This window comes from Paroedura picta, chromosome 13 (genome assembly GCF_049243985.1).
Source record: "Paroedura picta isolate Pp20150507F chromosome 13, Ppicta_v3.0, whole genome shotgun sequence".
In the NCBI taxonomy this organism is placed as follows: domain Eukaryota; kingdom Metazoa; phylum Chordata; class Lepidosauria; order Squamata; family Gekkonidae; genus Paroedura; species Paroedura picta.
In genome coordinates, this window is record NC_135381.1 from 11,155,574 (window position 1) to 11,183,341 (window position 27,768).

The 27,768-nt window shown below is 44.1% G+C and overlaps 1 protein-coding gene across 2 annotated transcripts in view; it reads left to right on the plus strand.

Annotated features, from left to right (window-relative positions):
• The window catches only part of MED13L (mediator complex subunit 13L), a 163,188-nt gene that overhangs the window by 127,765 nt on the left and 7,655 nt on the right, over positions 1 to 27,768 (plus strand). For both annotated transcript variants that reach the window (XM_077308793.1, XM_077308792.1), the window contains exons 17-28: positions 2,693 to 3,639; positions 4,976 to 5,155; positions 5,884 to 6,107; positions 8,075 to 8,267; positions 11,106 to 11,556; positions 12,049 to 12,268; positions 13,181 to 13,369; positions 14,718 to 14,941; positions 16,622 to 16,764; positions 19,873 to 20,031; positions 20,485 to 20,661; positions 25,927 to 26,081. In XM_077308793.1, coding sequence (XP_077164908.1) covers positions 2,693 to 3,639; positions 4,976 to 5,155; positions 5,884 to 6,107; positions 8,075 to 8,267; positions 11,106 to 11,556; positions 12,049 to 12,268; positions 13,181 to 13,369; positions 14,718 to 14,941; positions 16,622 to 16,764; positions 19,873 to 20,031; positions 20,485 to 20,661; positions 25,927 to 26,081 — 3,262 coding nt within the window. The remainder of the gene's footprint in view (positions 1 to 2,692; positions 3,640 to 4,975; positions 5,156 to 5,883; positions 6,108 to 8,074; positions 8,268 to 11,105; positions 11,557 to 12,048; positions 12,269 to 13,180; positions 13,370 to 14,717; positions 14,942 to 16,621; positions 16,765 to 19,872; positions 20,032 to 20,484; positions 20,662 to 25,926; positions 26,082 to 27,768) is intronic.

The following is a 27,768-nucleotide window of genomic DNA, read 5'->3' on the forward strand; positions in this document are numbered from 1 at the left end:
TATCAAAATAATTGATTGCTTGCAGCTGACCATCAAGCGTCATAAAACACACACAAACACACACACAGCATTCCTAGTTACTGGATTTCACTTACTACAAATAGGGGCTGGTTCTTCCAAATGGTGGTATATAAATGCAAGAGATAAATAGATACAACTCTTCTCAGAACAGAAAGTGCATGCCTGGTTATCCTCATATAACCTTGCACTGTGTTCCCTGAGTAGTCCCAGAGATTAGGGAATGGGTAATCTCTCCTGCCCTTTCTTAACCTGTCCTCTTTCTTTTTATCCTTTTATTTGTGGCATTGTAGCCACACTCAAATTGTGTTTTCCTTGTTTTGCTTGAAAGTAGATTGTTGAGAAGGCTTCATCCTTGGTCACAGGAATCCTTTTCGGCTCCATTAGTGATTGTATCCCATTCCTGACCTTGGAGTCAACCCCCAATGGTGTCACCTGAAGGCTTCCCAGGAAGCAGAGATTCTCAGTGGCATAGTAACTATGAATCTGGCAGTATGGGGAAGAAGCTGCTTGCTCAGCTATTCATCTCCAAACTGTGTAATGTAAAAACAGCAGTTTTGTTTAAGTACATTATTTTCACAGCTTCATAGAGACACCAAGGTATGACTAGCTGTTGTTGTTGACAATAGACAAACTGCGTATGTTTTACTGTATTATTATTAAGATATAAGAAGATAACTTGTTGAAATAAATATTTTAGCAGCGCAGCCGGTAAGGGAAAAAAGGGCTGCCTTCAATCCCGATGGAATGTTTCTCTCCTAAATTTCTTATTCATTTTGGTGCCTCTTCCCCACTTTGGATAAAACAACCTGTCATCTCGCTGTGCCTAATCGTGCCTACCCTGAAACGGGTGCCAGGATATTAACTGAAAATTAATTGCAACCCAGTTTAGGTCTTTACACGAAACTCAACCCCCAGTGGCTGATCTCGAAGCACAGCAAGGATTGAAACTATTAAATGTATAAAGCCCTTTAAAAGCTAATATATAGTGTAGGGTTCTCCTGTAGCAGTGAATTAATTTCAGAGAGAGGAAGCAGCTTGTATCTTTATATCAGTCTTTTTATATCAGTCACTTTCCAGCTCCAAAGTGTCTTGCAGTGCTCTCAAAGGAATTGCACAAAAGAATCGTGAAGCCCTTGACACAGTCTAGGCAGCAATTTAATTCCCAGTTTTCTGTAATAGCAACTGCTTACCCAGGCTTGAGCTGATTATTAATTGCAGGTATTTATTGGGATAAAAATCTTTTATTTTCAGTGTAATCCAATTAGAACACAGACTGCTACTGCAGGCTTCTGCCCAAGAGGTGATTGCTAATCAAGATTTCTAGGTCACCTTTTGTAAGGCACTCACTGTGCCTCGGCCTCCTTTCTGAACCTGAGGATGGCTCTTTTCGCTTCTCCTGGCTGGCACTCAAGTGCGTTAAAGATAACAAGAAAATTATTCCGGAGAATCAGGTCTCACTGCATTTCCTGTTCAAATGGGTGGCAAAATGGGAGATCAGAATGAATATTTAAGCCTTCAGATTAACCTAAAAGGAATGTAGAGGTGTTTGGTGGGGGGGGGGGGGACCCCTACAGGCTTCCACTTCTTCATCAAGGGAGTGATTGCAGTTAGGAGCGAATTTTAAGAAAAGTGCTTTTATTAGCAATGCAAGTAGGGCTAATTATGGAGATCTTTACCCGTAAGGAAAGCCGAGCGTCAAAGAATTGAGGCTTTGGAACTCTAGTGCTGGAGAAGACTCTTGCGAGTCCCTTGGACTGCAAGGCAAACAAACCGGTCAGTCCTAGAGGAGATCAGCCCTGACTGCTCCTTAGAAGGCCAGATCCTCAAGATGAAACTCAAATACTTTGGCCACCTCATGAGAAGGAAGGACTCTCTGCAGAAGAGCCTAATGCTGGGAGCGATCGAGGGCAAAAGAAGAAGGGGGCGACAGAGAATGAGGTGGCTGGATGGAGTCACTGAAGCAGTAGGTGCAAACTTAAATGGACTCCGGGGAACGGTAGAGGACAGGCAGGCCCGATGGGTCGGATACGACTTCGCACCTGACAACAACATTACCCACATTGCCCGCTTTGTGAAATTCCATGACAGTATGATCTGCTCTCTGAAAGTTGCTGCCATGTTCTGAGTACAGAGATTGTACAGATAATAGAATTAATATGAAATGCAATGACAGGTGCTGATGCCCCCCCCCCCAGCAGCACTGGCACAAACAGATGTATCACCAATTAACAGTTGCTCGGCTAAAAGGCATGACAAACAGCTTCTATATTTCAATAGGTCTGATCTGTTTAAATTCCCATCTGAAAATGTAAGCCCCTTAAATCCTAATATTCCTTTAAAAAATTTAATGAATCCTATTTGCAGGGGGTCCCATGATAGATTTATTTAGAATTCTGCTCTTTCTTCATAATATTGCAATGTGGTCACGATGCAAGATTTGGTATTTCACGCTACAAATGCAAGATTTGGTATTTCACGCTACCTAAGCTGTCCGCACAAAACTTGCTCAATGTGATTAAGACCTTATATACGATGTGTAAATGTCTTTATATTACTTGGGGGACTTCCTGTAAGGCTACTTTTGTCTGCTTCCCCCGAAGACAAAGCACTCGGTGAAGAAATTAATAAAGCCAACCAGTTGAGTTTTTCTGTTCCGCTTATCTCCTTGCAGCAACGTGCCCAGTGTTGGGAGCCTAGCCGACCAAGACTATCTTCAGATGAACACTCCGCAAATGAGCACTCCTCTGACGCTAAACAGCACTGCCCCAGCTAGCAACAGTGGAGCGGGAGTCTTGCCTTCTCCCGCCACACCTCGCTTCTCCGTCCCTACGCCACGCACACCCAGGACCCCAAGAACTCCTAGGGGTGGGGGCACCGCGAGCGGGCAAGGATCTGTAAAATACGACAGCACGGACCAAGGGTCCCCAGCCTCTACTCCATCCACAACCCGGCCTCTCAATTCTGTGGAGCCGGCCACTGTCCAACCCATTTTGGAAGCTCACAGCTTGTATGTCACACTCATTCTGTCAGATTCTGTGCTGAATATCTTTAAAGACAGCAACTTTGACAGCTGCTGCATTTGTGCTTGCAACATGAATATTAAAGGTGCAGATGTGGGGCTGTATATCCCAGATTCGTCTAACGAGGACCAGTATCGGTGCACTTGTGGATTTAGTGCAATTATGAACCGCAAACTAGGGTACAGCTCTGGGTTGTTTATTGAGGATGAGCTGGATATTTTTGGCAGGACTTCAGACATTGGCCAAGTTGCAGAGAGGAGGCTAATGATGTGCCAGACCACCTTGATTCCGCAGCTAGGAGAGGGGTCCAGAAGGGCTCACGATCTCCCCGTGAGCCTTCTCCTCCTCCTCCAGAATCAACACACCCAGCCTTTCGCCTCCCTTAGCTACTTGGACTACATGTCTGCCAGCGGCCGGCAAACACTCTCTTACACCAACTGGAGTTACGACAGAGTCCAGGCAGAGAGCAACGACTCCTGGATGGAGTGTTTCAATGCCCTAGAGCAAGGCAGGCAGTATGTGGATAACCCCACAGGCGGGAAAGTGGATGAAGCCCTCGTCAGAAGTGCTACAGTTCACTCTTGGCCTCACAGCAACGGTATGGTTTTCTTTGTTTTCATAAAACATTTTCTTTGGAGCATTTGCTGTACTTGCCAGTTTAAAGAGACTTAACCGAAACGTGTTGACAACACACAATTTGTGCAAGTATTGCTGAGGGGGGGAGTATAGATAAATTAGCATGCTTTGTAATCAAAAGCACTAGTGTCCACTTATTCATTAGTATTATTCTAATGGTCATTTATCAGTGTCTTCATACAGCCGTTTCCTGGGGAATTTGGGAGGGGAGGGTCTAGAGCTGCCGTCTGTACCACCAGTCTTTTTCAGCAGGAGTGAGCCATCTCTGAAAAGGTGTGATCATGACTCTCATCAGTTGTACAAGGGATTATTCACAATTCCTTTTTCACAGCCTATGTGCCCTATAAAAAGCAAGTTTTTGAATTACCGTATATACTCGTGTATAAGCCGGGTTTTCCAGCACATTTTTTACACTGAAAAAGCCCCCCCCCTTCAGCTTATACTCGAGTATATTTGGTAATTTGCAACCCTCTTTCCAGTTCTGCTAAACTGATGTCAGGGCACCCTTATCTCTGGACTGTAGCTTATGTATAGCTTTGGCATGGTTAGAACAGGAAGCTCTTATATCAAGAGAGAACAATTTAAAGCTAAATAGTTCCTTGCTGAGTGTTGCTGGATTATATAAATGTTTGCGAGGATGTGTTTGTCACAGTCATATATTAAGTATCCAAGTTGCATGTTTTGGAAACGTAATGAGCTAAATGGCCTATCAATTGCATCTCAGCTTCTTTGATATAGTTTTAATTTATAGCTTCATCTCTATTAACTTATTTAAATATGAATTGATCACAACTCACTTTTCTCTGGATTGTGTCCGTGCCCACAATTTTGTTTCAACTGCTGCTTCTACCAAAATTCATTCAATTTAATGTCTTGAATGAGTTGAATTTTAAGAAACGACTTTACCTTGCTATAAATAAAACACTGATAAGTAGAATTGATCATTATCCACTTGCGAAATTCATGCTAAAGCGGTAAAACTTGTTGGGTGACACAATCGTAGCCTACCTCTCACACTGGTCTTTTGAAAGGAGGCTGCATGTGGTAGGAAGGAGGAAAACAGGGTTAAAAATAGTAATAGGAATGCAATCTTATGAAGACTGATATTCTGGTAAAGGGAATAAATGCAGTTTCTTTGATATTGGGGATGTTTTGTAAGAGAAAATATTAAAAGGAGTGTTGTCATTAAGTTTAGAGCTAAAAAAGTGGAATGTGTAACAAAGAAGCAGGTAAAGGAACTGAGCCATACTGATACATGTCTCACTCAATCTGAGACCACCTTCTTTTTTCTCCCCCAGTCCTAGACATCAGCATGTTATCCTCCCAGGATGCAGTACGCATGCTCCTGTCTCTCCAGCCTTTTCTACAGGATGCCATCCAGAAGAAGCGGACCGGCAGGACCTGGGAGAACATCCAGCACGTTCAAGGCCCCCTCACCTGGCAGCAGTTCCATAAAATGGCAGGACGGGGAACTTACGGTACAGTGTGTTGTACGATGAGAACATTCACATCTTAAAAGGCTGCCATATAGAGGATGGAGTTGCTCTCTCTTGCCACGGAGGGATGGACCAGAATTAATGGGATGGAATTAATTCAAAAGAAATTCCATCTAAACATCCGGAAGAAGTTCCTGACAGTTAGAGCGATTTCTTAGTGGAACAGGCTTCCTTGGGAGGTGGTGGGTTCTCCATTTTTGGAGATTTTTAACAGAGGCTAGATAGCCATCTGACAGAGAGGCTGATTCTGTGAAGGTTCAAGGGGGTGGCAGGTTACAGTGGGTGAGCGATAGGGATGTGAGTGTCCCACATAGTGCAGGGGAGTTGGACTAGATGACCCATGAGATCCCTTCCAACACTATTTTAAAGCAGTTTTATCACATTGTAGGGCAGGGCAGCATGATCATCATATTCACTTACAGGCATAAGGCATTAAGTGCCAGTTATGATCATATGATGACACTCAATGCTGCAAGAAGAATTGTATTCCCCAGGCATCAAAACATTGCAGTTTGAGTAGAGGGAAGTGTGGTACATTTGCCGTTAAAGAAGCTTCTCAACAGAAGACATTGGAGGTTCCCAATGATTTTGATTTGCCAAACAAACAAACAAACAAAAAAACACTTTTGTAAAAAATCATTAATATCCCCATCTATAGTACATTATCAGCTCTTCACAGTTGGTTTTCTAACACCCTGTTTTTGCTTCAGGTTCAGAAGAATCTCCCGAGCCTCTTCCAATTCCTACGTTGCTGGTTGGGTACGACAAGGATTTCCTGACAATCTCTCCATTCTCCTTGCCGTTCTGGGAGAGGCTACTGCTGGACCCATACGGGGGCCATCGAGATGTTGCTTACATTGTGGTGTGTCCAGAAAACGAGGCCTTGCTTGACGGAGCCAAAACTTTCTTCAGGGACTTGAGTGCCGTATACGAGGTTTGATTTTTATATACTTTAAAAATTTCCTATCCCACCTTTCAGCTCTCACAAAGGCTACCGATTTGGTTAACAAGTTAAAGTGTACCTAATGAAATCACATTTTAAAGCCACTAAAGGGACCCCATTCCCCAACACATCATTAAAACAATTAAAGACTAAGCTAAAATATATTCAGAAACATTAAAAAGAAAACATTGAGGAGGAAGGACGCTGATGTCAGAGGGGACATTCCAATCAAATTATGGCAAATTAGTAAACTGTGTCATAATATCCAAATTAAGCCATATGATGCCATATGATAATTTGTTGTTAAAACAGCTAATCAGTCCTTTTGAATTCACAAAAACACTGGAGAAATAAAACTGTCCACGTTAGTAATTAATGGCAGACACTTTTCCAGTTGTTGCTGGCCCCATCTCCACCCAAGTGTGGAAACATCCCTGCACTCAAAACTGAACTCAAAAGGACTGATTAGCTGTTTTAGCAAAGACTATGGCTTAATTTGGATATTATGACACAGTTTACTAATTTGCCATAATTTGTTTTGCCTTATGTCTCCACACTTATGATGGTTGTTCGTTTAGTCTGAGGAAGAGGGCTTGCACTCGAACGCTCACACATTGAATAAACCTTTGTTGGTCTTAGAGGTGCTATTGGACTCTCTTCCTGAAATGTTATGGCTAATCCAGTTTGAGAGAATTCATGAACAGGGGCTTTAAAATAGCAGGTTCTAATTGAAGTAGTTTTGGTATTTAATGTGGCCTTGCCTACTTTCAGCAATGCCATGTAATGCTGTTCTCACTCATCCCACAGAGTACAGGGAAACCCTTCAGAAAGAATGAATTTTGGTGACATTACAAACATCACTGGGACTTCAAAATCAGTGGGGAAGAGCTCAGATTACACTTCCAGCTCTTCCACCACATGATTTAAATTACACTAATTCATTTAACTTCTCATTTGCATTTCAAAAATCTAAATTTATTTACATTTTGAAATCTGCATACATTTGTGGTCAGGTGCAGTGTGTTTGTGTGTTTAAAACTCAAAAGTAAATTTGACCCCAAAATTAAGTCAACTGAAACAAAACCTATAATTTCAAGTTTAGAGCATTAAAACTATCTACATAGTCTTCTGTCACCTTTATTAATGTCAGCCAAATCACTGTGTATCTAAGCCAGTCCTTTCATTCACCTGCCTGCTGTTATTGGAATCACAGGCCTGTTTTTTTCAGTCTTGAATAGCAGCAATATTTTTTTAATCCACTAGGATGCAGTCCTGCTCAAGCCATGAAAGAGCATGGCTCTTTCCGCAGTTGTATATACTGTGGATGGTGCAAAGTTCTGTTGTATCTGCTTGCTGTTGGGTGCACCCAAAGCAAGTGTTCATAGCTCTTCTAATGTGGACTTCTAATCTGGTGAGCCGGATTTGATTCCGCATTCCCCCACATGCAACCAGCTGGGTGACCATGGGCTTGCCACAGCACTGATAATGCTGTTCTGACCGAGCAGAACCAACTCTTCTTCTTCAGTGTGAGCAGTCTCATCGTGGAGGAAGGCAACTTTTCCATCTGCCCCACCTTCCAAACTCCTGTGGGGGTCAGTGGACCTCTAAGGACAGTATGGGGAACAAAATGGAGGTCTGGAGAGGGAGGGGCAAAGTCCTGCACCAATGGAAATGCTGCTCTGTTAGTGGAACTGCAGTTAATGCCACCGAAACAGCAGTTTGGCAGCCAAGTTGAAAATTTTGGAAAGGAAATTGTCTTCAAGACCGTCTCTTAATTACAATCTAATTGAAAGAGAGTGAAAGATGGATTTTCTGCTTGTGCAATTTACTGATTGAAAAATCCATTTTTTATGCGAACAGAAGATGCGCGCACTTGTTCAGAGTTTCTTTGTCTGTATGGGCGCATAATTGGTGAGAGTATTATGCTATTGCAATCATTTCTTCCCTTGTGTCCTCAGATGTGTCGGCTTGGCCAGCATAAGCCAATTTGTAAAGTGCTGCATGATGGGATCATGCGAGTGGGAAAGACGGTGGCCCAGAAGCTAACAGATGAGCTTGTGAGCGACTGGTTTAACCCACCCTGGGGCAATGAAGACTCTGACAATCATTCCAGGCTCAAACTTTATGCTCAAGTTTGTCGTCACCACCTAGGTAAGCAGCGATGGGTAAGGACTGATGTGGCTGATCTTCTGTACTTTTCCTTCATGTGACAGATCTCTTTAATTCAAAAGTCAAGTCACTCTTCATTCTTCCCATAGGTGTACCCTGAGGGTTGACGTGGAAATGTGGATACATATTGAATAGGCTTAACTGAGGACAGGTAGTTTAACCTTTAGACAATGAGAATAGCCCTAATGGGTGAGAGTAGAAGGCCCTCTAATCCAGAATCCTGTGTCAACATGCTGCCAAAGGTTTCTGTGACCCTTTTGATTTTTTCTGAGATTTTTTGTACATGGAGGCTCATCAGTTTGGCTGTCATGGTTAATAGCTTTTTATACATCTGTCTTCCATGAGCTCCTCTAGTACCCTTCTAATGCCATCTTGGGTAGGTTCAAATGGTTGAATAATTTGCCTTAGCGCCAAGTGCAGCTTGGCTTCTGCAGTGATTTCCTGTTCTGTCATCCGAAGTAATTTTCTCTTGCCGTGGCACTCGGCTTTAAATTGGTGGATCAGAAAAGATTAGATGAACTTCTTGAGTGTCAGTTGTATCCGTTTTGGCTGATAGACTTGAGTCTGGCCCAAAGGCTGTGATTTCCAAACTAAGTTAATCTTTGTTCCAGGGTGGCATCTTTCAACAAATTAGCATTTATTTCTTGTTGTTCATACGATCATGTGCAATCCTTTCCTGCCAGACTGACTGCTCTGTTCTGGGAGACTTGACTAATTGTGTTAGTCAGATTTCAATTAGCTGCTTTCCTTGTGCTTCATCTGCATATTGATCAGGAGTTTCAGACCAGTGTCCTATAGGCCACCATCGTGCATTAAAAAGTATGTGCCCCTGCAAAGAGAGAAGCTTGCTAGCTGTTAAATAAATCATGCAGAATCTTGATGAATACTGTATTTTTGATGTAGACATGGGTGGTTTGGGTGCTTTTTAATCTCATCCGAGCCAAACTGCTCATTCCCATAATTTGAAAGCTCCAAATCAGGGTGGCCAAATTGTGATTTAGGCACAATTTTGTAATGCTGAATGCTTGTAATTTTTTATCTTGTCATCCTCCAACTTAACATTTATACCAGAGCGACGTAATGAGTACTAATTTTTGTTTTCTTACACGGCTGATTTTGTAGCAGTTGTCCTGAAATATCTGAATCACAGAGTAGTTTATGTAACAGTTTCTTGGCCTGGCCTTTGGGTTATTTAAAAGCTCTTATACCCACAGTTAGCTCTTAACCTCTTCGGTCCAGACTATACGCTATGAAAAGATTCATTGCTGCTGCCCCATAGTTTTCTTTGTTTCTCCCTGATATTTTGTAGATGGAAAGCAGCATGTGTGATGTCCTTGGGGGCAAAGGAACATTAATATGATGTTGTATCAGGTGGTTTTTCAGCTGCACATTATTGGGAGAAGCGTGTGAGTCAGGGAAACACAGATCAATGGCCCCCATGCGTCCCTTTGTAATGTGTGATTTGGACCTCAGAATGCATTATTGTCAGTCTAGTTAGTATGGAAGAGGAGTAAATCATATGGCTGGAGAGCCATTTGAGTTTTAAAAGGTTTTAGATCAGGTTTTGCTCCCATCTAGGCATTAAGAAGAAAAAGGACGGGGAAGGTAACACCTGCTCTGAGTTCAGCACCAGTTGTTGGCGGCTGTGTTACAGAGGTGATTCCAGGATGCATCGGGGTGTAAAGCCAGTTTGGTACTCTGTCAGAAGAGTTTTCTCATCATAGAAAGCCGTTGTAGTTTATATTATCAAAAGATAAGTCAGTGGAGAATTCTCCAGTTCAGGAATAACAGCATTGGCCAAATTGTTCTTGAGGAAGACCTAGCGTTCAGCTGTAAATATTTGACTCAACCGAGCACTGGGAGATTGTAAAAGAGTTTAAGTGCTCTAATAATGTTTTCTCTATAGAACAGGATTAGCTAGGCAGTTAAGTTGGGAGAAGCGTGTTTGACATTGTTGCAATAGTCCTGCTTAATTCAGAAACTCACCTGCTGTCTTTGTAAAGAACTTGAAAAGGAGCCTTTCTTGACCTAATGGATCCTTTTACTATATCTTGTCAATATAAGTATGTTTGTGTGTATTCCTTTAAGTTGAAGCACGTGTAGGCGATGTGAGGTCTGGCAGACGATGTCTGATCTGTCATGTCCTTCTCTTCCCCCCCCCCCTTTCCCCAGACAACAGACCTACAGATGAGCCTGGACATAGTGACTATGCAAGACTGTGCAGGTTAGGTAGAAGAATCTAGGCATACGAGATGCAGCCTGCTAAATAGCCAGAAATAACTGCAAATTCTCCTTGGCCACAAGGGTGGGGAGTGCCAGTATGTGGGGACACTGAGTCTGGTAGAAAGGGACATTGGGGTTGCATCAACTATTGGACCTCTAGTTACTGGATGGACTCTGATCTCCTGCTCTTTGGATAATCTCAGGGCAGCTGGCAATTCTGGAGAGCTTTGCACAACGAGTTCTGAGTTAAGGACATCCCAGAGAAGTGACATTTTCTAATAAGAAACTTTGGGCCATGTCCTGGAACATTTTGTAAAGCTGGAAGTCATGTCCAGCCACAAATCTCTTGCTTCCACAGCTCTCACCGGCAATAACAAGTCAAGTGCGTTTCCTTTCCTTTCCTCCCACTCGTTATACTGCAGGAACTCTGCAAAGGCATTTAACCCCCAGTCCGTCAACGGATTTGTAATGGAAAAAATTCCATTTGCCTACCTGGATGCCATTTTGAAACCCTAATCAGTATAGTGCTTTCTCTTTTGCATCGCATTGATTCCCAGTCAGTCTCTGACCTCTCCTTCTATTTTTATGCTCTTTCAGCACCTTACTTAGCCACTTTGCAACTCGATAGCAGCCTGCTGACCCCATCAAAACACCAGACTGCACCGCCACCCTCAAGCCAGGAGCAGGTTATATCTGGGAACTCCGCATCAGTCCCCCCCAACTCTTCCTGTCTCTCCGCACCAGGTGCTCCCCCCACTGTCACTACCTTCACTTCCACACCCAGTGGTGGTGGGACCACAAACCTCCCAGCTGGTAGCAGTTCAGCCTCTGGATCCACGGTGCCACAACTGTCAGCATCCTCTGCCGTACCCAGTATTAACCAGACAAGCACTACCTCCTCTTCAGGGTTCAGTGGCAGCCTGCCTCCAGGTCCAAACTCAGCCCCTGGGGCCAATTCCACGGAGAGACCCCAAGGAAGCACAGTCTCAGGAGGAGACACAGAGATGGGACATAACCCCTCTCAACAGCAACAAGAAGGGCAGGAAAGGTAAGTTGAGCGGAGGAGCGTGACTCCAGTGGGTTTTAGTAGGGAACTGTTGAATGTTGTGGTTTTTAAATAGGGCTGGGTGAGGGCCTGGGCTGATATTAAATCGAAATCTAGCCAGCGGCTCTAAACTATAATGGACCTGTATTGCTGGAACCTCACGTCGTGTGTCCGGGTTCTAACAGGTTAGTGCAGGTTGTGGTTTGATGTTGTCTGAATCGAGCCTTAAGTGTTCAGTTGTAGCCTGTAGCTTCAGAGTATTTGACAGCTCATGCTTAAGTTTGATAGTAGGACAAGAGAACACGCATCTCTAAGCTGGCGCATTTCTGTAATTTGTTTTTACTGACTGCATTAAATTCATTTTCAGCAAGACAGCTCTCCCTTTGACGTTTACTATTTTTTCTTTCTTTCTGCATTGTTGGACCAGTCTTCTGTTTTGCATGTCTTTGTAAAGGAACTTTTAAACTAACGCCTCATGACCTGCGTCTTTTCTAGCTCTACGGAGAGGGAGCGGATAGGCATTCCCACTGAGCCAGAGTCAGCAGATAGCCATGCCTACCCCCCTGCTGTTGTCATCTATATGGTGGATCCCTTTACCTACACTGCAGATGAGGAATCTGCCTCTGCCAACTTCTGGCTCTTGAGCCTGATGAGATGTTACACAGAGATGCTGGACAATTTGCCTGAGAAGATGAGGAATTCTTTCATACTCCAGGTAATTCTTCCTCTAGTGTTTCCCAAAAACATAAAAGTGGAGCTGTAACAGTTATGTGCCAAGGAGAGGTATCTGCACTTACCCATAGGCCAATAACATGCATGTGTGCTTAGAACTAAAGAATATTTCTGCTAGCTCTTGATGCATCAGGTTTATATACACGCACCCATAGCTTGACTTTCCAAGACAGGGCATTTAGCCAATAGAAGTCAAGGACATACTAAGTGCAATACATTCCCTTCAAGATTCTTCCTAAGAACACAGCTCATACAGACGTTTTAAGAGCTGTGTGTTTCCATGTTTATTGCTGTATTGCACTTAATTTTTTTGTAATACAAGGTACAGCACATTTCCCTATACTGTACTTTGGTCACATTATAAGAAAACAAGAGTCACTTACTTTACTTACATTATGATTAAAATTCTTACTGTAAACCGCCCCAAACCTGCTTGTAGGGAGGGGCAGCCTATAAATCAGACTACAACAACAATGATAACAACTAAACCTATGTATGTTTGTATCTGCGTTGCTGGGGCCACGTTCAGAGCTTGGTGAACTTCCTGTTGGTTGCTGCAATCAGTAGCAAAGGCGTCTCCCTATTCCTTTTTTAGGTGGAACAATTTAACGGCTGCTTCACACATTACATAATTGCTAACCGTGGTTTTGCCTCATGCTATCTGTCAGCCCAAGGGTCAGACATGACTCGGTGCTTGCACAGGGGATACCTTTACCTTTACCTTTATCGGTCCATTAGGTAGTGGGTTGTTTTTGCATGTTGTGTGCATTCCTGCATTTTTGTAGCATTGTAAAATGGTTGTGTGCATGCTCTTTACACGCTTACAGCACAAGAGAGGTCTTACGTTAAGCAGAATGGCCATTTAATCTTGACTTGTACATCTGTCACACTCCAGATTGTGCCTTGCCAATACATGCTGCAGACCATGAAGGATGAGCAGGTCTTTTATATTCAGCACTTGAAATCTCTGGCATTTTCAGTCTACTGCCAGTGCAGGCGGCCGCTCCCCACACAGATTCACATTAAGTCTCTGACTGGCTTTGGGCCAGCTGCCAGCATTGAGATGACCCTCAAGAACCCCGAGGTGAGTACTTTAACCAAAGAGGTGCAGTGGGAATTTCAGCCTCCCCAGAAAAGTCAAAATAGCAGATGGTGTGTAAACCAAATGCCGAATTACTGTTTTCTCAAGTTACCAGGAGGAGCAGACATAAAGGACAGTAAGTGACCTGCACAGCACATGCTTCCAAGTGGTTCTTGAGAATCTTAAGCATCAGCGATCTCCAGGGCTATTCAACCTGTTTCTGTGTATGAAATAAGTTAATTGTACAACTGCATTTGCAGAGGGTTGTGAGATTTCCCTCCTTGAATTCCAGAAGTCTCAGCCGAGGGATAATATGCTTCCTTTTCACCTGTTTAGTAAATATTTCAATGGCTCTCTCTTGGACTGAGGCAAATACACAGATGAGGTTACTTATTCCTCTCATCAGCCTTAATTACTCTAAATTGGAGCTTTTATTGACTTAAACGCCAATTTTGCTGGTGTAAAGCTACTGCTGAAACATATAGCCCTTTCAAAAGGGACCTTAAAAGTGCTTCTGCTGGAAGAGCCCTCTATACAGCTGGTAGTTAATCAGTTGCACAGTCAATGGATCTTCAGGGAATCTAGATTTATCCTGCCCAGTGGCTCCCGCTCAGGCTGCTTGCAGAGCATTGGTCTCATTCTGAGTTGGCAATGGGACCATCTGCTTTCCTTGCCTCCCTCACAGATGGAGCATTCCTTTGGTGTCTTACTTCAGCATATTTTAGAATCACAGAATCATAGAGTTGGAAGGGGCCATACAGGCCATCTCTACGCAGGATCAGCCCTAAGCATCCTAAATTTTCTTGAAAATTAAACTCTGGAATTGGTACTGCATTGATTTCAGGTTATGTGTCCACTCTGAAAGTGGGGATTTGAAGCTGAATTTTGTGGTCCACTATGGTTGCTAAGGTTGGTCTTTAGCGTATACAGCAGGGGTGTGGAAACACCCACCTGCAAGTTGATTTGTTTAATTTTCCCACGTTTGTCTTTGCATCCATTTATATGCATTTGGCTGAAGCCACCATTGTAAGGTCTGACTTTTGTGGCTAGTTTTGCTGTGACTTCAGCTGACTATCCCAGATTAGGGGCAAAGCCCGTTGCATTCAGGAATCCAACGGGTTCTAGATTGGGGGTGGGGTGGGGGTGGAAGAACACTGTGGATGGCCTCTCCCTGTCCCTAACTCCAGCCCGCAGCCTGGTACAGAGCCTCCAGTGCAGAAACAGTCACGGAATACTTTCTGCAAGCAGATAGCTGCTATGCTCTTAACATGTATTGCTTGATAGTTAATACTAATCCACATAATGTTTCTTTTTAAAGAAAAAATCTTTATCTGATATCCTGTCCTTACAGCGGCCTAGTCCTATCCAGCTGTACTCCCCTCCATTTATCCTGGCACCCATCAAAGACAAACAGACAGAGCTCGGGGAGACCTTTGGAGAAGCCAGTCAAAAGTACAATGTTCTCTTCGTTGGATATTGTCTGTCCCATGACCAGCGCTGGCTTCTGGCCTCCTGCACTGACCTGCATGGGGAGCTGTTGGAAACATGCATTGTCAACATCGATTTGCCAAACAGGTAGGATGCATCACCCAGTCTGTGTTTCTTTATTTTGCATTGATGGTGTGCGTAAGAGACCTGGCTAGAGGGTTGTAGACCCAGACTCGAATTTCCCTTCAGTATGAGGCTCTCCGTATGGCTTTGGGCTAGTTACATTCTTTAAAGAGAGAGCCAGTTTGGTGTAGTGGTTAGGAGTGCGGACTTCTAATCTGTCGAGCCAGGTTTGATTCCCTGCTCCTCCTCCATATGCAGCCAGCTGGGTGACCTTGGGCTCGCCACAGCATTGATAAAGCTGTTCTGACTGAGCAGGAATATTGGGGCTCTCTCAGCCTCACCTCCCTCACAGGGTGTCTGTTGTAGGGAGAGGAAAGGGAAGGCGACTGTAATATCAGGGCTAGATCAGCCTTTATCAGCTTTTTTACCATTGAGAAACTCCTGAAATGCTTCAGGCTTCACGAAACCCCAGAAGTGGCACGGTGGTGGAGAATATGGTTGGAAAGTATAGCTGTGTGCATACCAACCCTAGAGTCCTTACCCTTCCATTCCCCTTCAGGCGGGGTGAGTTGGTCAACATGGCCGTATATGGCCATATCCCCAAAAAATGTTTAACAAATTTACAAAAGATATTAAAAATTAACTTCCATCCATTCAGGAAACCCTTCCAGGGCTGTCAAGAAACTTCAGGGCTTCACAAAATCCTGGTTGAGACAGCCTGCCCCGGATAGTTTTGACTCTGCCTTCCAGTCTGCTCTCAAGGCAGGTGGATAAGAGCGGAACAAAAATGTTGCGCGTGTGTGTGTGGGGGGATTAAACAAAACAATGCTATCAGGATAAAACAGAAAGGTCAACAGTGATACAATCTGGAAACTTATCTTCAGAACTTGGGAGAAATCAATTATATTCCCCTGGCCTTGAAGCAGACACCAGCTGACTGTCCCTGAGGAGAATACCACAGAGCCACCACTGAAGTCGGTTGTCTCCAGTTGCCTCCTGCTCTTCTGAAGGCTGAGGGAGCTGGGAATGCAATGAAGTCCAAGCCTGTTCATCCAGGGGCATGCAGACGCAGGCATTGTCTGTCAAAAACAGCACCTTTAAATTGTTTCTGGAATCAGATGTATTCTGATCAGCTTGCATCAGTGAGTAATCTGGCCAGTGTGTTCTGAACCAACTCAAGTATCCCAATTTCTTTCATGGACAACTCCATGTACAACATGTTGCAATAACTGGCTTTGATACTGTGAAGTCAGGGATGATACTTACTATTCGTGTAGGGCAGGGGTAGTCAACCTGTGGTCCTCCAGATATCCATGGACTACAATTCCCATGAACCCCTGCCAGTGTTTGCTGGCAGGGGCTCGTGGGAATTGTAGTCCATGGACATCTGGAGGACCACAGGCTGACTACCACTGGCGTAGGGCATTTGGGTATTTTAAGCACTTCACACACATCAATGCATTCTCAGAACAGCCCTGTGTTCCCTTATTGCGGGGTGCCAAGCTTACCGATACCGGCTTGCCTAAGGCTAACTTGTGACTCCCCAATTTAACTGAATTTTTAAAAAATCAGAAAAGAGAACTGTTTGGCCGCATGATATCGAAAAGCAGGTGACGTGAGTTTCTGATCATCAGGGATGAGGGTTTGCAGGGACAGAAATACCTGGCTGACATAAAAAGAACCCTGGTGCTCTCTTCTTTACAGATCAAGACGATGCAAGGTATCTGCCCGGAAAATCGGTTTGCAGAAGCTGTGGGAATGGTGCATTGGAATCGTCCAGATGACGTCACTGCCCTGGAGAGTTGTGATTGGTCGCCTTGGGCGACTCGGCCACGGGGAGTTGAAAGGTTGTTAAATTATCTTTTGTTTCCTTCATCGTCTGCTGAGCATCATGATAACTGTTGGCCTGCATGTTCATTAGGATGTGAACGGTTATAATTACGTTGCTTTGAGAACAGCAACCGTAGATGAAAGGGTGTCCTTGTGGGCTTCTCAGAAAATTAAAAAAGCAAAACTTATCCCTTGAGGTATTAATTAGCTAGCATTGGAACCAGTTTTACTTTTTCTTCATTTACTAGGCTTTGGATGCCTTATTTTGCTGTTTTAGGTTTGTTAGTATTCACCGGTGGCTGGTAGAGCCTAAACATATTTCATGTTCAGGTTATGATGACAATAATAGGATTTACTTGCAGTCGGTTGTGCTTACAACCGAAGCAGAACCAATGAGGAGCCAATCATAAGACAGCCCAAAGTATTAGTACTACCTCTTAACACAAGGGACTGCACATTGTCGAAAAGAATCCTACGGAGCCGCTGTCACACAACAGACGCTGAACTCGGAGCATTCCTTGAGTTGTGCCAATCCAGCCCTTCCTCGGAAATCCCCTAAGGATACAGGACTTTTCTACCATCCATAAACTGTGTATTTTATGGCAGAACTACTCAGTTAGCAACTTTTCTAATGCTTTACATTATTTTGTAGTGTATAAGGAGTCACATAGTGACTAAAGTACACAATGTTTTCATTAAGCAGTGTCCTTGTTAGCGAGTCTAGACCAGAGGCAGGCAAATTCTATTTCCCGCCCTCCGCTCTTATGGGTCATGACACCATTGGGCCTAAGACGTAATTTGAAACAGGCCTCCGCCCTTGCTTGAAGTGACAGCATGCATACAGGTTTCTTGCCGATTGATGTTCTGTACGTTTACATTCTGTGTTTCTCCAGGAATGTGAGGTCTAGCAGGTAATCTGTACTATGCACATGTAGCTTTTTCTTCATAGCAGCACCCAAAGAAACTCCTAAATTACTCTGCATCTTGAGTTGTTTCTTACTTGTGTCCTGTAACAACAAAATATAAAAGATCCATGAGCAGCCAGTGTTGGCAAAATCAAGCGAAAAAGTTAGAAGAGAAAGAGGAAATCGCAGGGGAAAGAAAGGTACAGGGGAAGTATGAAGCGACTCAAATGCATACGCATGATTTCTCTGTATTTAACTAATGTACAAATTGGAACAATCAATTTTCACACCACAGTTATTCTTAACGGTCATGCTTATTAGGTCCTTTTAAATTATCAGAGTTCAGCTGTTCCAATCCCATACCTTAGTTACACAACTTAATTCTCTTTGTTGTCATCTCTGCATTTGACCCCTTCTTATTTCAAGCAATACTGTGACTTTCCACAGTTCCCTATTCTATTTATATGGCAATAATTAGAGAAGACAATGTGATTTCACCTTCTGAAGTGGAACATGAAGCAGGTGTTTTGAGCTGGAGAGTAGTCACCTGAAACAGCATGTTAGAGTTGTCCTACAATACCAATGGTGAAACTCATGATAAAACTTAAAAACTGAAATATAAAGGTTTTTAAAAAAATGAATAGCATCTGTTCCTGCAAGGAAAGGCAATGGTTCTCTCTCTTGATTACGATGCCAGCCACCGGAGAGGGAGTGAAAATAAGGAACAGATTGAAAACTTGAGTTTCCTCAGTAACTCCTTTCCTTTGGCTCTGAGTCAGTTCATTTATGTGCAAGATTTCTTGCTATAATATACAAAAAGGATACACCAAATCAAGCAATGGAAGTTCTTCATAGCTAAGCTGACAACTATACAAAGAACTTTTCTGCAAGGTGTCTCGCATCCATTTTCCAGAAACGATGCCTGTTTGCCTTCTCCTTGGCCCCCTTGGTTAGGTTTGAACAAAATTCCACGCTACTCACATGAACCTGTGGAAATTGTGTCACCTTGCAATTAATGCTCCAAGGACTCCATCCAGAAGCTTGTTAGCCAGGTGCAAACTGCTTTTGTTTTGGGTCAGTTACAAATGAGACAAGTGCTGAGTTGTAATAACAGCTGGATAATTAGGATGACAGGTTGGTGCTCTCTTTCTGGGAGGATCACTGCACACCCTGGGTATACCTCCCAAGTTAAGTGGCTGGAGCTCAGGCAGTTTCATCTACTCCAGTTTCAGTATTGCCACTGTGCAGTGAGCTGGCTGCTGCGTTGTATTCCCATTGTGCAGGGCTGGATACAGGATTTTCGCATTTGTGCTTGCGTCGCATCCAGTTTGGTATAGAGATGCATTGTAGTTTTGCCCATCTTGACAGGCTTGCCCAGGAAGAAAACGACTGCCACTAAAATGAATAGCTAAGCTTCCCTGTAGTTGAGAAAAGCACGAACTGGGATATTAAATGGTGAGGATGACCACAGGAACTTGACAGTGTGGCTTTTTCAAATTGATTGCGGGTTTAGTAGCAGCCCCCAACAGCAGCCTCCATGCCAGCCCCTAAAAGCACAAAAGGAAACAAACTGCAATCCCTAAAACAAAACAGCAGAGATGCAATAAATTCTGGTGGCTAGCCAAAAGTTGGAGGGGGGGAGATCAAGAAGGAAGGGAAGATAGCATAAAGAGCAGACACTTGCAAGGGGACGGAAAGAAGCAGATAGCGGAAGGGGCAGAAGTGATGCAGAAGTGATGCCATTACAGTTATGTGAGTGGAAGACTCAGGTAGCAGAAAGACTGTAGGACAGGGGTAGTCAAACTGCGGCCCTCCAGATGTCCATGGACTACAATTTCCAGGAGCCCCCTGCCAGCATTCGCCAGCGAATGCTGGCAAGGGCTCCTGGGAATTGTAGTCCATGGACATCTGGAGGGCTGCAGTTTGACTACTCCTGCTGTAGGAGGAGATGTCCTCTCAAGCAGAGGTATCAGTAGCCTAGATAAGGGAACATTAGAGCAAGGGGAAGAGTTTTTGTAGAAGACGCAGAGAGGAGAGATGACAGCAGCAGGCTGCTTTAAAACTACTTCATTGCTGAGGCCTGTCCCTCCCAGTACTGTTCTTTTCCATTGTGATGGCTCTTATTGTGCTACAATTTGACTTCGGTATGGGGGGGGGGGAATATTCCCAAAGACCAGTTGCATTTTACCCCCCCCCCCCCCTTCCTGCCTTCTTTTCCAGACTGGAGTATCTTGCTTGGGGAGTGTTCGCTGCAGACAATCAGCAAGCAGCTGAAGGAGGTGTGTCGGATGTGTGGAATCTCATCTGCAGACTCTCCCTCCATTCTCAGTGCCTGTTTGGTTGCCATGGAGCCTCAAGGGTCATTTGTGGTGATGCCAGGTAAATCTTGGCCGCTAGCTGACGTCTTGCTTGATGGACAGGGCCACACAGACATTTCCTCTTCAATGTTTTTATTTAGATTTATTTTCAATATAGCACTGATAACTTGTTTCTTGGTTGAAATACCTTCCTGGCCCATGTTTAAACACCACACCTTGTGAAAATATATAGTATGGGAACTGGACAAAGAATTTTTCTGTCCTGAAACTAATGAAAATTTGAACTGCATTGATCAACATTTCAGGCTGTCAGAATAAGGAAAAAGCAGTTATACAAATTGGGGTGGGGGGTGGAGGAAGGGCAATGTTAAAAAAGTAAAGATTAAAGGGTAAAGTTTAAACCCTTTAAGCCAATTTCCTTGACAGTGTTATTATTCTTGACAGAGTCTTATTCTTCTCACCCACTTGCGATCATACCTGAGCCCTGACAGCTGTCCTGTGCTTTTGTTCAAAGATGCTGTCACCATGGGGTCTGTGTTTGGCCGTAGCACTGCCCTGAATTTGCAGTCGTCCCAGCTGAATACACCGCAGGATGCCTCATGTACACACATCTTGGTGTTTCCAACCTCGGCAACCATCCAGGTTGCTCCAGCGAACTATCCAAACGAGGATGGATTCAGCCCTAATAATGGTAAGTCCAAAGAAGGTGGGACTGATTGCCATTTTGGATTTGTCACAAGACTTCTGCCCTAAAACTCCATTGAAAGCCCTGCTGGCTCCATCGAACCTCCTCATCATTCACTGAGAAATGGAAGATTATGGGGCTTTCCTGGAACAGGTGGTTCAACCTCAATGCTTTTATGACACTCGTTGAGAAAGCCCAGACAGACCAGTATCTGTAGACGGCATGTTCCCAGCTGCCTTACTTGCAAAGACTCTATAAAAGTGTGATTTTCTGCTCTTCGCTCAAAAACAAAACAAAACAAATATTTTTGTGGGTTTATTGTGGGATTTATTGTCCATGGCTGGCAACGTCCTATTCAGGTAGCGTGGCATAAACTGGATGGGGGGGGGGCTTGTCTGGATTTTAGAATCCTGTGGCAGGAAAGGGAATGCTTTGAAATGGTTCTGCAGAGGTGCAGCTATTCCCTCCTTCGGTGGAGTCATGTAACCGCCCTGGGCTGTATGGGAGGGCGGTCTAAAAATCTAAGAAAATAAATATTTTCCCAAACGTAGCTCGTGTTTGGAAGTTCTCACTGGTAACAGTGTCCTGCTCTTCCGCCAACCGTCTCAGTGTGGGAAACATTGGGAGTTAGCGTATTTCATGCTCCCACCAGTCCTGTAAAGGAGAGCAGGCTGAGAACAAGCAACTAGCCCAAGGCTACTTAGCAGCTAAATGGAGGCTGGAATCCTGGTTTCCTTCTATTTAGAGGGGCCCCAAAGTGGTTTATACCAGGGGTAGTCAACCTGTGGTCCTCCAGATGTCCATGGACTACAATTCCCTTGAGCTTATGGGAATTGTAGTCCATGGACATCTGGAGAACCACAGGTTGACTGCCCCTGGTTTATACCATTCTCCCCATCTCCATTTTGGAACAACCCTGTGAAGTAGGTTAGGATGGGGATGTTTGACTGTCCCATGATAACTTTCCTTGGCAGAACAGGCACTTGATCTGGGCCTCCTGGGTCCTAGTCAGACACTGTAAACTAGCCTTTCTCAGTTATTTTACTGTTGAGAAACTCCTGAAACATTGTTCAGGCTTCAAGAAACCCCACAAATGGCACGATCGTGCAGAATATGGTTGGGAAGCATAGCTGTGGACCCCCGGGGTCTCTTCTCTCCCCCCCAGGCCCATCATTGGCCATTTTGAGATGGTCATATCACTCAATAAATGTTTGAAAAATTGAAAAATATATTAAAAATTAATTAACTGCCACCCATTCAGAAAACCCTTCCCGTGCCATCAAAAAATCCTAGAGTTTCACAAAACCCTGGTTGAGAAAACCTGCTGTAATCACTGGACAGTTCTCAGCTGCAGAACTTGTAATGATCCAGAGGAGGAGGGCTACCGGGGGGCGGGTGTGAGCCCTTTCAGCAAGGAGCAAAAAGAAAAGGTTAAAACCCTTTGCTGCCAGAGGGATGATACTGTTAGGGAAGTGACTTGGCTCACTTTGCATCCAGAAGGTCCCAGGTTCAACCCCTTGCATTTCCAGTCAGACGGATCCAGTAGCAGGTTTTGCGATAGACCTCCTGAGACTGTGGACCACCACTGCTGTTCAGTGGAGATCATATTGACTTTGACTGAGCAAGTGTCTGATTCAGTAAAAGGCAGGTCTGTAGTACGTGGAAGGTGTCAAGGTTATAATTAACTTTGTAAATAAACTAGTTAATTCCACAAAATTGTTCTCCAGTGTCTTTCCAAACTAATTGAAGGGAGCAGTTACAGGGACAATTATTTAACTACGAAGCAAGTCGCAGTGTGGATCCCCCCCCTCTTTTAAATTAAACAGCCTGCTTTGATCTGATGCTGGAACTTAGTGGGCCTCACAGGAGAAGCCTAATCTTAATACCTGTGTGCCACTATCCTTTCACGGCCCCAGATTCCTGCCCGAACACGATGTTTACAAATATTTAACCTGTATTAACCTGGCCCTTCAGGGTTTCCCATGCTAATTGGAACCTAGTCCAAAGGGTAGCGTTTTCCAAAAGGGCGTTAGATTGAATTTTCTCAACCCTGTTCTGTGTTTAATAATTAAAAAGGCTTTGCAGCTATTAGCTCTCTCGTTTGTGCCTTGGGGGCTAAGCACAACATGTTGCAGTTTCTGCTCTGTGTGCAAGCTTGGGGGAGGACAGTTTAATAAACAGGATTAAAATCACTTGTGGCATAGGAAGATGCATGGGACTCCTATGATGGAAGTGACCCACTTCCAAAATGAATGGAGTAGCCAACAGGCCCAGTTGGGCTACCCTAACCCTAAACTTCCCCCCACCTAAATTCCACCTCTGAACCTTACCGCACAGGGATCATTGTGCCGCGCTGCTACCTAATTTTTGGCTTGGGGCAGGTCGTCTTGAGTCTTCCCAGTACTGCACCGGAGGGGGGGGGGAGCATTTGGACCGCTTCCCCCCACCCGCCTCAGATTCATGCTCCAGCACAAGGAAACCAAGGCTGCGTGGACCGATTTTAAAAATTATTTTTAGGAACAAGTGTGCTACGCCACAATGCAGTACCGCGTTCCTTTAAAAAAAATGCCCAGCATGGCAGAACCACCTGGGGCATAAAAACATTTTTTTTTTTTAGGAATGCGGTACTGCAAGGGTGAGAAGAAGCCCGGGCCAGGACGGCCCGACTTTCCCCCTTCCAGACCGCCCCGGCCTGATGAGGCTCGCGGCAAGGAAGGAGGGGACACGGATAAATTGGGTTACCGTGGGCCAACTGAGGGTTTGAGTTATGCCAGGACCAGGACCACATCCGGAAGCAGGAATTAGCCACGCAACTGGACAAGCACTGGGCCGCAACGAATTCTGGGTGTAGAAAAGGTCTCTGTAAGATATAGAACTAATCTTTGAGCCTTCTTGCTGAGAAAACAATTCTGCAGAAGTGGTTTGCCATTTAGTAGCCTTACTTTGAGCTGCAAAGGTTGATCTTTGCTCTGTCTTGTACCTTTTTTGGTACAGGCTGCACACACCGTAAAAGGACTGTGCCTCTGTAGCATCAAAACTGACACAGTGTGTAAAGTTATTTTGTTCTCTGCGTTCAAATTACTAACTTTCCATCATCTGAAGCAGTCAAGTAATGATAACTTCTGTCTCAAATGACTGAGCAATAAGAATGTGTGTTTCATATGCAGCTTTCTTGGCTTTAACAGGGACCCATTGCAAATAAAAAATTCTCTTTTGAGACCTGTAAAGTGTCACAGTGTTTCTGCATCAATAAACCGATGAACGGTCTTAGCCATTTCACACAGGGTTCTTTAGAAAGAAATAAAGAAAAAGATTACAAGTGCACTTAATAGGCTGAACAAATCATCAGTTTAAACCAAGCAGCAGGCAAGGAAAAAAAAAGTCTGTTTGGAATTCAGGATCTTTGTTAGCACTTCTCATCCTGCAGAAATGGTAGATTGCTTATTTAAGGGGCAGGTGAGGACTTTGGCTCCTTTCAAGGACAACCTTAGTTTGGTACCCTTCATTTTTTATGAGCACCTGACACAAGGAAAATAGGTGATTTCTGAAACACCTAAAAAGCAGCCTGTTGAATTTGGATGATTCTCTCCCACTCCTGTGTGAACCAGATGTTGAAAAAGCTCATTACGCTCTCCATGTTCCTTAGCTCCCAGACAACTGGATGTATAATTGCATTCTACCCAGAGATGATAAAATAATCAATGATAACTCCAGGGAACTTGACCAGAGCGTTCGTGCAGATATTATAGCTTTACGAGTTATTCTCTGTCAGTGACGCAGAATAAAACTAATTTGCTCCAAAGCTCACTTTCCCCTGCCTACCTTAAGGGCCATCTAGCCCCATATGAACCAACCCAACCAGTATGACTATCTTTAGATGTCCTGGTTCAGGTGCTCCCATTATCTGAGGCTGGACGTGTAGCGCCCTGAGAAAGGGCCTTCTCAGCTGGGGCACAAAAATGAAGGAATTCCCTGCCCAGGGGCAGTTTGGCTGACTTCCTTTCTCATTGTCTTCTGGGAGCTTTTCTGCTTCCCTAAGCATTCCCTTACTGACTCTCATTCTTGTTCGTTGCCATTGGTTGTTCTTACATGTAGTACTTTTTAAAATGTCAATTTAAACTTCTTAATCTCTACGACACCTAGAGGGACCTAATTGGGTAGACAGGTGGGATGCGAAGGTTTTAATTTTTTTTAAATCCATTGTTGCAATGAGATTGTGGTGGATGTTTGGATTCTAAGGTATTTCTAATGAACTCCTTAAGGCAGGGGTAGTCAAACTGCGGCCCTCCAGATGGCAGGGGCTCCTGGGAATTGTAGTCCATGGAGGGCCGCAGTTTGACTACCCCTGCCTTAAGGTAACCTCCCTTCAGCCATGCCCTATGGTGCTGTCTTTGTATAGAAACAGGCCAGGCTTACCCAATCTTGTCAGATCTTGGAAACTGAGCAGTGTTGGTTCTTGTTTTTTAGTACTTGGATGGCAGGCCACCAAGAAGGTCTAGGGTTACTAGGTAGAAGTAGGCAATTTCAAACCGCCTTGTTCATCTCTTGTCTTGAAAGTTTTAAGGGGTCCTCATAAATTGGCTCTGATGATGGCGTTTTCCACCACCACTTGTCCAAACCAGTTGCCGGATATTCCCAGCTTATCACAGCAGCTTTCAGTGAAGATAGATTCAAGTCACGTTGGTCTGAAGCAGCACAACAAAACAAAATCAGAGTCCAGTGGCACCTTTAAGACCAGCAAAGATTTATTCAAGGCATGAGCTTTCGAGTGCAAGCACTCTTCCTGAGGAATAAATCTTTGTTGGTCTTAAAGGTGCCCCTGGACTCTGATTCAGCTTTCAATGGTATTCTTCAAAGGGTATCATGAAAATAATCCCAGAAGGGGACCTTCTGTTGTTGGTAACCTTTCCTTTCATGTAGCCTCCTTATAGGAGAGATTTTGCTACCTCTGTTTACAGCGTCTTTTAAATGGTGTACAAAAACACACAATGCAGAGCAGTTGATTGTGAGCAGCTGATTTCAGTTACTTGAAAAGAAGTCAGAGTAGCAGAATCACTTAGTTTGAAAGATTGTGGGCCAGTTATCACCTAATAGGCCTTGTGGGGCTGCGGGTCCAGCCATGGCTAGTATACCGGTGAGTGGAAATGCCTTTCTTTCTAAAAACACAGTACTGGCAAGTGACAAGTGGAATGCAGGAGTTCCATATACCATACAGCAAACATTACCCATCTCTTCTTTTGCCTTTATTTTGCCTTTATTTCTTCTTTTCAGATGACATGTTTGACCTTCCTTTCCCGGATGACATGGACAATGACATTGGAATTCTAATTACTGGGAACCTCCATTCATCTCCAAATTCTTCCCCTGTCCCTTCACCTGGCTCTCCTTCTGGGATTGGAGTAGGACCATCTTTCCAACATAGTCGGGTAAGCGTCTTTGACTTCAAGCCAAAGTCATGCAGTGGCTGATGGACTAATCGGGCATGCCAGGTTCGAATCTGCGCTCCCCCACATGCAACCAGCTGGGTGACCTTGGGCTCGCCACGGCACTGATAAAGCTGTTCTGACCGAGCAGTGATATCAGGGCTCTCTCAGCCTCCCCTCCCTCACAGGGTGTCTGTTGTGGGGAGAGGAAAGGGAATGTCAGCCACTTTGAGACTCCTTTGGGTAGAGAAAAGCAGCATATAAGAACCAACTCTTCTTCTTCTTCTTCTTCTTCTTCTTCTTCTTCTTCTTCTTCTTCTTCTTCTTCTTCTTCATGATTCAGCTTTCTGCATTAGTGTTTCTTTCAAGCATTTTCTGTTGCCTGTCTCTCTGCGGGTTCAGTCCCAAGGAGCTTACTGTAGAGAAATCTGTGTTATTTCAGGTAATATTGCGTATATTAATGATTTCCTGGAATCCAACAGCAATCATGGTAGCTTAGCACAAAGGTGGATTTTCCACTGTGCACTGAGGTACCCTTGGTATCAGGAGACCATGTTTAAGAAGCTCGTTCTGGAAATAGGGCTGATTTAAGTCTCCATAGAAGAGTTTCCGTAAGAGAAGAGGGTTTTTCTGCTAATCATAAAACCGCACATCGGAACGCAAGCTCTCCAGGTGCTGGAATTTTATGCAAATTTTGTTTTCTTAGTCCTGGGTGCCTGCAGCTCAGTAGTTAATTTTGCTTTAAAGTGGCTTTTAAGAGGCTTGTTCCAACATCAAAGCTTCATTTAAAATGCAAATTAATTTTGTTAATTTTAGAGAGAAAATGCTTTTCTTTTAAAAACCTTAAAAACGGCGCATAATGCGGAGGCATTTAGTGGAGTTCACCACTCGCAGTCTCTGGGGTGTGAAACACTTCATGGGGGTTATTATCGATGTCCATGATCCTTTGCTCTGGAAATTCAGTGAACCTGTAGGCAGTGCTCTTTTAACATGATGGCAGCAGCAGGACTTGGAGTGTTTTTCCTGAGAGTACACGTTGCTTCATCTTCTTTCCGAATGAACGGAGGATAATGGGGGTTATAAAGTCAGCAGAAAGGTTCTGATGTTTCTCTCCCGAGTGATTCCACATCTGTGGGTTTCACGGTGGCAATAAGAGAAACATCTGTTCCCTTCTTCCACTCAGAACTTCTATAACTTCTTAAAATGTTGAAGGTTGTGGATGTACTTCAGTCTTGAAGTGGATTCAAGTGGGTAGCCGTGTTGGTCTGAAGTAGCATGACAAAATTTGAGTCCAGTAGCACCTTTAAGGCCAACAAAGATGTATTCAAGGCGTGAGCTTTCGTGTGCAGGGACACTTCCTCAGACATGTTCACTTTGTCCAGGTTATTTTATTGCCACAGGTGGCTAGTATGTAGATTTATTTTGGTTGGCAAAAAGGAATCTCAGTCCTGGCAGTTGCTGTAAGTGAGGTGGAAAGTTGGAAGAGAGAAGTCACTTGCATTATTTGTATAGAGGTTCTTTCTCCTCCCCTTTTAGGTATTAAGACTGATTCTGCACAGAGTCGTAAAACATGCTCCGTTTCCTGCTTGCAAACGTGTGATTGGAAGCCATGTGTTTGCAAGCTTCCTGATGGGAGCCCCCTCCCTCATTTTCCTGCCACCTCGTTGCACCTTTTTGCCTCTCGACAAGG